The 13,129-nt window shown below is 40.8% G+C and overlaps 1 protein-coding gene across 7 annotated transcripts in view; it reads right to left on the bottom strand.

Moving 5' to 3' along the window:
* LOC130872181 (serine/threonine-protein kinase Chk2) overlaps positions 1-13,129 on the bottom strand; it is a 44,521-nt gene that overhangs the window by 27,258 nt on the left and 4,134 nt on the right. For all 7 annotated transcript variants that reach the window (XR_009056893.1, XR_009056892.1, XM_057766031.1 and 4 more), the window contains exons 3-5: positions 9,331-9,455; positions 8,839-8,986; positions 7,706-7,796 (exon numbers count right to left, since the gene is read on the bottom strand). Coding sequence is in view for 5 of the 7 variants with exons in the window: in XM_057766031.1 (XP_057622014.1) it covers positions 7,706-7,796; positions 8,839-8,986; positions 9,331-9,455 (364 nt within the window). In the remaining 2 variants the exon portion in view is untranslated. The remainder of the gene's footprint in view (positions 1-7,705; positions 7,797-8,838; positions 8,987-9,330; positions 9,456-13,129) is intronic.

The raw sequence follows: 13,129 nt of genomic DNA, 5'->3' as shown, positions 1-13,129 counted from the left end.
TTTACTGTATATGCATCAGTATTTGGCCTGTATGAGGGTGTCAGATCTTGGAGTTACAGTTGTTAGCTGCCATGTGGGTGCTGGGAATTAAACCTGGCGCCACCACCGCCCGGCTACACCTGACTTCTCAATGGAAACAATGAAAGCTAAAAGACCCTGGACAGGCGTTATGCAGACACTAAGAGATAACAGCCCAGACTACTGTACCCAACAAAGCTTCCAATCACCATAGATGGAGAAAACAAGATATTCCATGACAGAACCAAATTTAAACAATACCTATCCACAAATCCCCTACAGAAAGTCATAGAAGGAAAACTCCACCCCAAGGAAGTCATATACAACACAAAAACACAGACAATAGATGATCTCACAGCAGCAAATCCGAAAGAAGGGAAGCATGCACACAGTTCCACCATTAACAACCAGAACAACAACAAAATAACAGAAACTGGCAATCACTGATCATTAATATCCCTTAATATCAATGTACTCAACTGGCCTCTAAAAGACACAGGCTAACAGACTGGATATGAAAACAAAATTCATCCCTCTGCTTCATAAAAGAAACACACCTCAACCACAAAGGCAGATATTACCTGAGAGTAAAGGGTAACTTTTCCAATCAAATGGACCTAAGAAACAAGCTGGTGTAGCTATCCTAATATCTAACAAAATACACTTCAAGCTAAAATCAATCACAGGAAAAATCCATCAAGAGGAAATCTCAATTCTGAACATGAATACCCCAAAATACAATAGCACCCACATATGCAAAAGAAACATTACTAAAGCTTAAATTACACATTAAACCCACACACTAATAATAGTGGGAGACTTCAACACCCCACTATCACCACTGGACAGGTCTACCAGCCAGAAACTTAACAGAGAAAGACAGAAACCAACAGACGTTATGATTCTAATGGCCCTAACAGACATCTATAGAACATGTCCCCCAAACACAGAAGAATATACCTTCTTCTCAGCACATAGAACTTTCTCAAAAATTGACCACATACTCGGTAACAAAACAAACCTCAACAGATACAAAAAAAATTGGAATAACTCCATGTATCTTATCAGATCATTAAAGTTAGAATTCAACAACAACACTGATCTCAGAAAGCCCACACACAATGGAAATTGAAAAACACTCAATTGAATGACCACTGGGTCAAGGAAGAAATAAAAAAAGAAACTAAAGACTTCCTAAATCTCAATGAAAATGACCACACAACATACCCAAATTTATGGAACACAATGAAAGCAGTGCTAAGAGGAAAGTTCATAGCACTAAAGGCCTACATAAACAAGCTGGAAAAATCCCACACTAGCAAATTAACAGAACTGAAACCTCAGAATAAAAAGAAGCAAATTCACCCAGGAGGAGTAGACAGTGGGAAAAAAATCAAATTTTGAGTGCTAAAATCAATAAAATAGAAACAAAGAACACAATACAAAGAATCAAAGAGACAAAGAGTTGGTTCTTCAAGAAAACCAACAAGACTGACAAACCTTTATACAAACTAACCAAAAGGCAGAAAGAAAATCCAAATTTACAAGATCAGAAATGAAAAGGGGGACATAACAACAGACAAATAAGGAAATCCAGAGAATCATCAGGTCCTACTTCAAAAATCTGTACTCCACAAAATAGGAAAATTTAAAGAAAATGAATAATTTTCTGAATAAGTACCAAATACCAAAATTAAATCAAGACACGATAAACAAATTAAGGAGATCTATAACCCATAAGGAAACAGAAACAGTCATCAAAAGCCTCTCTTCCAAAAAGAGCCCAGGGTCAGATGTATTCAGTACAGATTTCTACCAGAATTTCACAGAAGAGACAATACTGACACCCCTCAAATTGTTCCACACAACAGAAGCAGAATGAACACTGCCAAACTCTTTTTATGAGGCTATAGTTACCCTGATACCCAAACCACACAAAGATGCAACTAAGAAAATCTCCCTCATAAACATTACTGTAATTTCTGCCTCCAATGCTAAGGAGACGTAGGTATGACTAACTGTATGTGGACTCTGGTCCCTGTCATTTAATAGATTTGGAAACTATCTGGTCTGTACTCATATACTTTATTTATCCTTCTGAGATCTCTGATAGTATTAATGGTGAGGACAGTTATAATGTCAATTTAATAGCAAAAGGTATCCAGATTCTTCCACAAAGCTGTAGCCAACTTATTAGCTAGGACTCAAAGGTGTGAGTCTATACCTCCTGTTTACAGACATCTGTTATCTGCTCTTTTTCTAAATTTTAACTTCTGTTCCTAGATTAAACTAATCTCAGTAGGTTTCCACTTGGACGGCAGACGCATCTAAGCATCAGTTGACGACTACAACCTGCTCTGAATGTCGGTGAACCCTGGACTTCCTGAAAGCTGATGTGGACCAGGCCAACTGATATGACTGCTCCCTGTCCCTTCAACGGAGACTGATGAGTGCCCCATTGCCTAAATCCCTCCCCGCCCCCATCTTTGGCTACCCTTTCAATCAACCTGCTTAGGCCTGGATAACAATGTCCCACTGTCAACTTGAAGTAGCTGCAGAAAGAAAAACGTCACCCCATGCCCCATGTCCAAAATAGGTAAAAAGGCTGAGACAAGCCGGGCGGTGGTGGCGCACGCCTTTAATCCCAGCACTCGGGCGCAGAGGCAGGTGGATCTCTGGGAGTTCGAGGCCAGCCTGGTCTACAAGAGCTAGTTCCAGGACAGGCTCCAAAGCTACAGAGAAACCCTGTCTCAAAAACAAAAAACAAAAAACAAAAAACCGCTGAGACAAAGGGGGAACTCCCTGGCGTGGGAACAAGATAACTACCTATAGTGTCCCTTGATATACCAGAAAAATATGTCCAGAGTTGTCAATTAATGGATTTATTAATTTAAATAGTTTCATACCTCCATAAAACCTGGGGCAAGCAGGACCCAAGATTGGGTCCTGTCATCTGTGCTTATGAAGGGGAAATGTAGGAGCCAGCCATGATAAGACATATATGAAAAGATCACCCAAAGGAAGTTCTTTACTTCCAACCACTATCACCTGCCAGTGTAGGACTCAGCCATCAAAAAATTTAATAGAGGCCTGAGTCTCAGTAGTTTACCCTGAAGCAATATCTGTTTGCAGGAAGAACCACAAGCTGAGATTACCCAACCACCACCCAAGAACAGACCATCAAACATTCTAACCGCTGTAGATAGGACCACCTGTCAGCACACACTCACCAGGACACCCCTAGATAAATGTCAGCCAATCAAGGGTCCTGAACCTCAGAAACCCCTCACCCCCACCTTTACTACTATAAAAACCCAATTCTAACTGAGCTTGGGGCTCTCTGATATTCCAATGTGTTGGACATGCGGAGAGACCAAGTTTGCAAACTTGCATAAAATAAAGGCTCTTTGCTTTTACATACGGGGGAGAAAAATATTACTGCAAAAATACTCAATAAAGTACTGGCAAACCAAATCCAAGAACACATCATAAACATCATCCACCATGATCAAGTAGGCTTCATCCCAGAAGTAAAGGGATAATTCAACATAGGAAAATCCATCAATGTAATCACCATATAAATAAACTGAAAGAAAAAAAAACACATGATCATCTCATTACAACACCCCTTCATGATAAAGGTCTTGGAGAGATCAGGAATACAAGGAACATTCCCAAACATAATAAAGGCAATGTACGGCAAGCCAACAGCCAACATCAAACAAAATGGAAAGAAACTCAAAGCAATTCCAATAAAATCAAGAACAAGACAAAGCTGTCCACTCTCTCTATATCTATTCAACATACTACTTCAGCATATATTGAGGTCCTAGCTAGAACAATAAGACAACAAAAGGAGATCAAAGAGATACAAACTAGAAAGAAAGAAGTTGATTTTTTGCTATTTGCAGATGATATAATAGTATATATAAGTGACCCTAAAAATTCTACCAGGGAACTCCTACAGTTGATAATAAACACCTTCAGTAATGTGGCAGGATATAAGATTAACTCAAAAAAATCAGTAGCTCTCCTGTATACAGATGATAAACAGTATAAGAAAAAAAATCAGAGAAACATCACCTTTTACAAGAGCTACACAACATAAAATATCTTGGGGTAACTCTAACCAAACAAGTGAAAGACCTGTATGACAAGAACTTTAAGTCTTTGAAGAACAAAATTAAAGAGAATATCAGAAAACAGAAAGATTCCCTATGCTCATGGGTTGGTAGGATTAATACAGTAAAAATGACAATGTTACCAAAACCAATCAATGCAAAAGCCATCAAAATCCCAGCACAATTTTTCACAGACCTCGAAAAAACAATACTAAATTTCATATGAAAAAACTAAAAAACCCAGCATAGTCCAAACAACCCTGTACAATAAAGTACCATCCCTGACTGTAGCTTTGTATACAGGTTGGTATTGGCATAAAAATAGGTGAACCAATGAAATTGAATGGAAGACCCTAATATTAACCCACACACCTATGAACAACTGGTTTTTGACAAAGAAGCTAAAACTATAAAATGGAAAAGAGAAGGCATCTTCAGAGTAAGGCATCTTCAACAAATGGTGCTGGTATAACTGGATGTCAACATGTAGAAGAATACAAATAGAGCCAGGCAGTGGTGGTGAAGGCCTTTAATCCCAGCACTTGGGAGGCAAAGGTAGGCAGATCTCGTGAGTTCAAGGCTAGCCCAGGGTACAAGAGCTAGTTCCTGGACTGGCTTCAAAGCTACAGAGAAACCATGTCTCAAAAAACAAAACAACAACAACAACAAAAAGAGAATGCAAATAGATCCATATCTATGGCCATGCACAACACTCAAGTCCAAATGGATCAAAGACCTCAATATAAAGCCAGCCACACTGAACTTCATAGAAGAGAATGTGGAAAGTACCCTTGAATGCATGGGCACAAGAGATCACTTCCTAAATGTAACAGCAGTAGCACAGACATTGAGAGAAACAATTAATAAATGGGACTCCTGAAACTGAGAAGCTTCTGTAAAGTAAAGGACACGGTCAACAAGACAAAACGGCTGCCTACAGAATGGGAAAAGATCTTCACCAACCCCACATCTGACAGGACTGATCTCCAAAATGTACAAAGGACTCAAAAAAACTAGACCTCAAACTATCAAATAATCCAATTAAAAAACGGGGTACAGACCTACATAGAATTCTCAACAGAAGAATCTCAAATGGCTGAAAAACACTTAAGGAAATGCTAAACACCATCAGCCATCAGAGAAATGCAAATCAAAACAACCCTGAGATACCATCTTACACCTGTCAGAATGACAAAGATCAAAAACACTGATGACAGCTTATGCTGGAGAGGATGTGGAGTAAGGGGAAAATTCCTTCATTGCTGGTGGGAGTGCAAACTTGTATAGCCTCTGTGGAGATTAGTATGGCTATTTCTCAGAAAATTAGGAATCAATATACATCAAGACCCGGCAATACCACTTTTGGGCATATACCCAGAGGAGGCACACTCACACCACCAGGACATTTGCTCAACTATGTTCACAGCAGCATTATTTGTAATAGCTAGAACCTGGAAACAACCTAGATGCCCTTTAACCAAAGAATGGGTAAAGAAAATATGACCCATTTATACAATAGAGTACTACTCAGTTGTAAAAAACCATGGCATCTTGAAATTTGCAGACAAATGGATGGAACTAGAAAAAACATCCTGAGTGTGATAATCCAGACCCAAAAAGCCAAATATATTATGTACTACTCATAAGTGGATTTCAGACAAAGGATAGACAGCCTACTGTCTACAATCCCAGAGAAGCTAGAACGCTCTTCCAGAAACAGATGTGGAGATCCACAGCTAACTACTGGGCCGAGCTCCTAGAGAATGATCGAGGAGAGAAAGGAGTGATAATATAAGCAACGGGGTCAAGACCATGATGGGAAAAGTCACAGAATCATTTGACCTGAGCAAGTAAGAGCTCACTGACACCAGACTGACAAATGAGGAACCTGTATATGACTGAATTATGACCCTGAATGCAGGTGACTATGGTGTGGCTTGGGCAGTGTGTGGCGCCACTGGCAGTGGGACCAGGATCTAACCATAACGCATGAACTGACTTTGTGTAACCTGTTCTCTATGGAGAGATACCTTACTCAGCCTAGACACATGGGCCCAGGGGCAGGGGAGAAAAGGGGGGGCTTGGTCCTCCCTCAATGAGGAGATAAGACAGATAGTTGACTTCCCAGGGGAGGCCTTACCCTCTCTGAGGAACATTTTGGGAGGTGAGGTAGGGGGACGGTGCGGGGAGCAGGAGGAGAGGAAGGTTGGGGAACTGGGATTGGCAAGCAAAAATTAATTAATGCAATTTAATTAATTAATTAAAACAATGAACTAAACAGCAGAAATACTAATATGTATTCCATTATGAACAAAGTGGGGTCTAGCAACAGTGATATTTTGGCAACTATAAATTGGCATAGAAATGTTGGTGATATCCATAGATGACAGGCATGGATTTTGCCAATATGCACAAACACATGAATTTACCAACTTTTCAGAAATATATAAAAATGATATAACGTTCTCCAAAATTTACCCCTTTGATTAATTCTGGATTCCCTAAGGTGTCCCAAGAACACCAGCTAAAAATCATTGACCCTAAACCTTAACCAAATAAAATGAGTAAAGTTCTAGATTAAAAAAAAAAATGATCACATGGTAGAAGTAGAAAACTCACCCCTGCATGTTGTCCTCTGGCCTCCACATACTCACTGTGGCATGAGTGCACACACACATATACACACATGTGAATTATATGTTCTATGAATCACAGGTCATGAAAAGCTTTTTCTCAAGTCATCAACAGCTAGGTATGGTGAGGCAGGCCTGGAATCCTGTCTGGGGAGGTTGAGGCAAGAGTATCAAGTTCAAGGCTGTCCTTGACTGCATAGTAATTTTGAAGCCAGGGTAAGCTACATGAGAAAAGTAAATGTCCCAGGAATGGTGGTGCCCACCTTTAATCCAACCACTTAGGAGATAGAAGAGAATCTCTGTGAGTTCTAGGCCAGTCAGAGCAACAAAGGGAGACCCTATCTCAAAAATTACTTAATCAGTTCCAGTAAAATAAAGAGCTGGAAGACAGTTCAGTCTATAAAATATTTGCTATACAAACACAAGGACCAGAGTTTGGATTCCCAGAACCTACATAAGAAGCTTGTCTCTAATCCCACTGCTCATGAGGAAAAGACAGGAGCATCCTAGGGGTTTGCTTGCTGCCACATAAGCTTAGTCAGCGAGCTCCAGGTTCAGTGAGCTACAAAACATAAAGTGGGAAGTCACTGAAGAAGATGTTGACCTCAGGACTACTTATGCGACTATCCTCATACACATGTATATGAACACACACACACACACACACACACACACACATAAACACACACACAGTTATCAGTGAACATGGCCCTGGTGGCACAAGCTAATCCGAGCACTAAAATTTATAAGGAAACGAAGTTAATTTAAATTGACCATTGTCAAATAAATCAGTAATACATCTATCACAAAGTTTAATAAACAGCTATGTTATAAATAACAATATTGTAAAATCAGGTACAAAAAAACTAACCAATAAAAATACATAAGAAAAAATAAGGTTCAGTTTATTATATAAAGAAAAACAAAGTTTACCTTCCAAGAGTTTTTGACATGATGTATTCATCTCTTAATTCCTTAGGATAAACTGACTGATCATCTACAGTCAGATCAAAAAATACAAAAACTATGGGGGAAAAGGACAGAAACGGCCTCGTTAATTCATGGTTAGAAAACTGGTTCTAAAGTTTAATTAAACAGAATATAAAGAACTATATTTAGCCGGGCGATGGTGGTGCACGCCTTTAATCCCAGCACTTGGGAGGCAGAGGCAGGCGGATCTCTGTGAGTTCGAGACCAGCCTGGTCCACAGAGCAAGTTCCAGGACAGGCTCCAAAGCCACAGAGAAACCCTGTCTCGAAAAACCAAAATAAATAAATAAGTGAATGAATGAATGAATAAATAAATAACTATATTTATCATGTAATACAAAATAAATTTTTTTTTGTTTATTTTTGCTTTTGTTATTCAAGGCAGGGTTTCTCTGTAAAACAGTTTGAACTCAGAGATCCACCGGCCTCTGCCTCCCAAGTGCTGGGATTAAAGATGTGCACCACCACTACCTGACCAAAGTGAATTGTTTTTAATCCATGAGTCAGCAAGAGAGCTCAGTAGGTAATATAAGCTGCTATGCATGCCTAATGACTTGAGTTTGAACCCCAGAACCCACAGTGGAAGAAAACCAACTCCCAACAGTTGTTCTCTGACCCTATATAACATCTAGGTCTGCACGTGCACACAAAAATCTCTCTCTTCTCTCTCTCTTGCACGCACACATACGCGCACACACACACACACACACACAAATAAATGTAAATAGATAAATTGGAGATGAGATAGATTAAGACATCATATATTACCCCCTGGCTTCCACACCTGCACAAACACACACACTCACAGAAAAAGCTCAGCACTCAGGAAATAGAGGCAGGCAGATCTCTGAGTTCAAGACCAGCCTGGTCTAAGCACGAAATTCCAGGACAGCCATATAGTGAGACCTTGTCTCAAAAACAAATTAAAAACACAACTCAGGCAAGGGAGTTAACTCCTGAATGCTACTGAATGCTAACTTAATCTGACTGATTTAAAGCATAATCTATGAAGACACAAAAATCTCCCTTTACAGAGAAATTAAAGAAAACCTACTAACAGTATGACAATGACATTACCTTTATTTCTACACAAAGAAAGTGCGATTTCAGAGTTGTTACTCAAAGGACGGCGTTTTCCTTTCCCTATGAGCTCAGTGTTTACAAAGGTTCCATTCCCACTGTGATCTTCTATATATACAATGTAAGAATTTTTAGGGCCCATTTCCTGAAATAGAAAACATTTCATTTCTATGGGTTTTGTTGTTGCTGGTCTTTTCTTTTCTTTTTTTCTTTTCCTTTTCTTTTTTTTTTTTTTTTTTGTTCTTCAAGACATTGTTTCTCTGTGTGTAACAGCCTTGGCTGTCCTGGAACTCATTCTGCAGACCAGGCTGGCCTCGAACTCATAGAGATCCACCTGCCTCTGCTTCCCCAGTGCTGGGGTCAAAGGTGTGCACCACCAGCACCACCACCCTGCTTAATTTCCACGTTTGAACAGCAGGGATTAATACTGCAAGGCACCCAAGAGCAATGGCTAAATCACCAGACCTCCAAGAAGTAACCTTCACCTACCCTGAAGATGCGGAAGTGCTTCTTGCTGTACGTCCGATACTTCTCGGTCTTTCTCAGCAGTGGTCCATCAAAGCAATACTCACAGCTTTTATCCCTCCCAAACCAGTAGTTGTCGCTAACACAGTCTGTTAATACAAAAGCACACAGCAGAGGACTGGAAGTTCATACACTAAACATTCAATCGTACTAACTGTAGGGAGGAACCAGTTCTGTGAAGAGGTGCACATGTGACCCCAGCATTTGGGAGGCTCACAAGAGGACAAGCTCAAGGCCACTCTTACCCACACAGAAAGACTGTCAAAAAAGAAGTATGTAAGGCCGGGCGGTGGTGGCGCACGCCTTTAATCCCAGCACTCGGGAGGCAGAGACAGGCGGATCTCTGTGAGTTCGAGACCAGCCTGGTCTACAAGAGCTAGTTCCAGGACAGGCTCCAAAACCACAGAGAAACCCTGTCTCGAAAAACCAAAAAAAAAAAAAAGAAAAAAAAAAAAAAAAAAGAAGTATGTAAGAAGGCAATCAAAAGTATAGATTTGATCACCAAAACCTTTAAAATTAAATATTGGGGAACACTAAGATGTAGATCAGTGCACAGTGCGTGCTTAGCATATTCAAGGCCCTGGGTTCAATCCCCAGCAACAAATAAAAAATAAAAAAACTTAAAAAGGGGGGGGACAATCATAAAATTGCTTCGTTTTATTGCAGGTTTTGGGGTGTGGTTAGTTGGTGTTTACAACAGGGTCTCATACACTCCCAGCTGGCTTCTAATTCTCTGTGTAACAAGGATGACCTTAAATTTCTAATCCATATGCCCTCAACTTCCCTGGTGCTGGATTTGCAAACAGGGCCAACCACTCCCGTTTATGTGGGGCTAGGGGTGAAACCCAAGGCTTTGTGCATACTAGGCAAGTGCTCCAACTGAGCCACATCTCTAACCCTATCTGTTTGTTTATTTGAGAGTATCACATAGTTCAGCTGCACTTGAACTTGCTTTGTAGCTGAGGCTAGCCATGAACTCCTGATCCTTCTGCCTCAGCTTCCCACATGCCAAGATGGCAGGCATGTGCCACCACAACAGGCTGTAACACTTTAACAGGTTAAATAGCTGCTGGCTTTTCCATAACCATGAGATGAAAAGCAGTCATTAAAACATCTAAAATAATTTTATGATTTTGAAAAATAATTGTATCTAATTTCCTGCATATTACCTTCCTGAGGCTTCCTATTACATTCAGTATAAAGTCTACAGTCTTCAAGGCCTGCCAGACACTCAGTCCAGGCACTTGCCTCCCCCAGCCTAGTAACAGATATCACTCCCCTTGCTAACTACCCCCAGCCTCACCGTCTCAATTTCACTGCCCAAGCAAGCCGGGCACACAATATTCCTGTTGTGTAGCAGCTTCCTCAAAGGGTAAAACATCCACCTCGGAGAGAAGCACTTTAAGTCACAGGATGCAAAAAGGGAGGAGAAACGACAGGATATTTTAGCAAAGGATATATATAAAAAGGCAAAAACAGGGGCTGGAGAGATGGCTCAGAGGTTGGGAATACTGTGTGCTCTTCCAGAGGTTCTGAGTTCAATTCCCAGCAACCTCATGGTGTCACAACCATCTGTAATGAGATCTGGTGCCCTCTTCTGGCCTGAAGGGGTACATGCAGGAAGAACCCTGTATACATAATTAATAAATAAGTCTTAAAAAAAAAAACTCATAAGCTTTCCTTTCTTGGGGCTGGAGAGATGGCTCAGCGGTTAAGAGCACTGTGTGCTCTTCCAAAGGACCTGAGTTCAATTCCCAGCAACCACATGGTGGCTCACAACCATTTGTAATGAGGTCTGGTGTCCTCTTCTGGCCTGCAGGCATATATGCAAACAGAATATTGTATCCATAATAAATAAATTTAAAAAAAAAAAGGCAAAAACAACAGGTTCTTCCTTTCTTTTAATGATTTTTTAAAGCTTTACTTTATAGGCATTGGTGCTTTGCCTGTGTGTATATCTGTGTGAGGATGTTAGATCCCTAGAACTGGACTTAACATGCAGTTTTGAGCTGCCACCTGGGTACTGGGAATTAAACCTAGATCCTCTGGCAAGAGCAGCTTAACCTCTGAATCAGCTTTCCTGCTCCCAACAATAGGTTGTTTTAAAGAAAAAACAACTCCACACTGCAAGGAAGTTCCTTAAGGCAGAAAGTAAATAAACCAAAATAACTTCTGACCAGATTCCCTAAGTCCCTCTCTCCCCAAGAGACAAAACAAGCTGCAAAGACTCTCAGACCATCAAGGTGCCCAGAAGAAACAAACACCAGACGAGATGCCTGGAAGAGGCAGAGACCAACTGAGCCATTGGGATAGGACACCCTCGAACCTGCTGAGCTGCCTAACAGGCTGTGTGCAGTGTGCTCCAGGTAGCTTTGTGAGCTGTTACCCATGCTGGGATGAACCTTTGGTGATGTGGCTGTCTTTGAGACATTTCTGCTTCTTTTTTTTTTTTTTTTTTTTTTTGGTTTTTCGAGACAGGGTTTCTCTGTGGTTTTGGAGCCTGTCCTGGAACTAGCTCTTGTAAAGTAACCTCTCATCCATATTTCTCTAAGTAACTCCAATAAAACTTCAGTGCTGGCCGGGCGGTGGTGGCGCACGCCTTTAATCCCAGCACTTAGGAGGCAGAGGCAGGTGGATCTCTGTGAGTTCGAGACCAGCCTGGTCTACAAGAGCGAGTTCCAGGACAGGCTTCAAAACCACAGAGAAACCCTGTCTCGAAAAACCAAAAAAAAAAAAACAAAACTTCAATGCTATCCATACTTTGTCCTGTCATCACCAGTTCCCTATCTGGGGTAAGTAAACAACTGTTCACTTTCCCCAAGAACAGGATCACAACACTCCCTGCTCCCTCTCTCCTGTGTTCGCTTTCCCCAAGAACAGCATCACACAACGCTCCCTCTCTCCTCTTGCATGTGTACACACATAAAAGTCCAAAACTGAGTTTGGACTACATCTCCCCTAGGCTTTCCACACAAGCAGTCCTCCATTTCACTACCTTACCTATTATCATAACAATACCCTGCACTGATACTCTGCAAAGATGGGCCCTTAATTTTAGTTCCTGTCTACTGTCTCCTGATACCTTATTCAAGAGTGCAGCTCCATGTGGTAGTGGTAGCAGCGCACCACCAATATCCCTTACAAATGCAGGTTCAGAATTGCTCAAAATATATTAGTAAGGTGTAGTGGTTATGTCTATAGTCCATACTTGTGATCCCAAGGAAGAACTGCTATGAGTTCAAGGCTACAATAGGCTATTTAGTGAGTTCCAAGCTAGGATAGGATATAGACTAAGGCTCTGTCTCCAAAAAGCCAAAGTCAGGCATAGTGGTAATTCTATCACTTGTGAGGTAGAGGCACGAGGTTGAGATTAATGGCCAGCCTAACACACATAGCAAGTTTCAGGTCAGCCTAGGTTTCATAAAACAAAAAAGAGAGTAAGACTTGTATATTGAAATGTGTAAAACATTGTACAAAGAAGCTAGACTAAATTCAGACTAAACTCTGGGAAGATGCCACACAGTCATAGATTAAAGATAACACGGCTATTAACGTTCATTCTTGCTGGGTATACTGAAACAACTATAATCCTTGCACTCAGGAGGCTGAGATAGGAGGATGGTAAGTCGGCCTGGCTACAGATGAAATACTGTAATAGTCAACATTGATTGTTAACCTGAAGGAACCTGAAAACTAAGAGACAGACCTCTGCATGAATCTATGGAGAAATAACTGAAGGGAAGAGACTTACTGCAGAGTGAGT

The sequence above is a fragment of the Chionomys nivalis genome, chromosome 3, assembly GCF_950005125.1.
Source record: "Chionomys nivalis chromosome 3, mChiNiv1.1, whole genome shotgun sequence".
In the NCBI taxonomy this organism is placed as follows: domain Eukaryota; kingdom Metazoa; phylum Chordata; class Mammalia; order Rodentia; family Cricetidae; genus Chionomys; species Chionomys nivalis.
The sequence above is the reverse complement of the archived record's forward strand: the minus strand, read 5'-3'. Positions and strand labels throughout refer to the sequence as shown.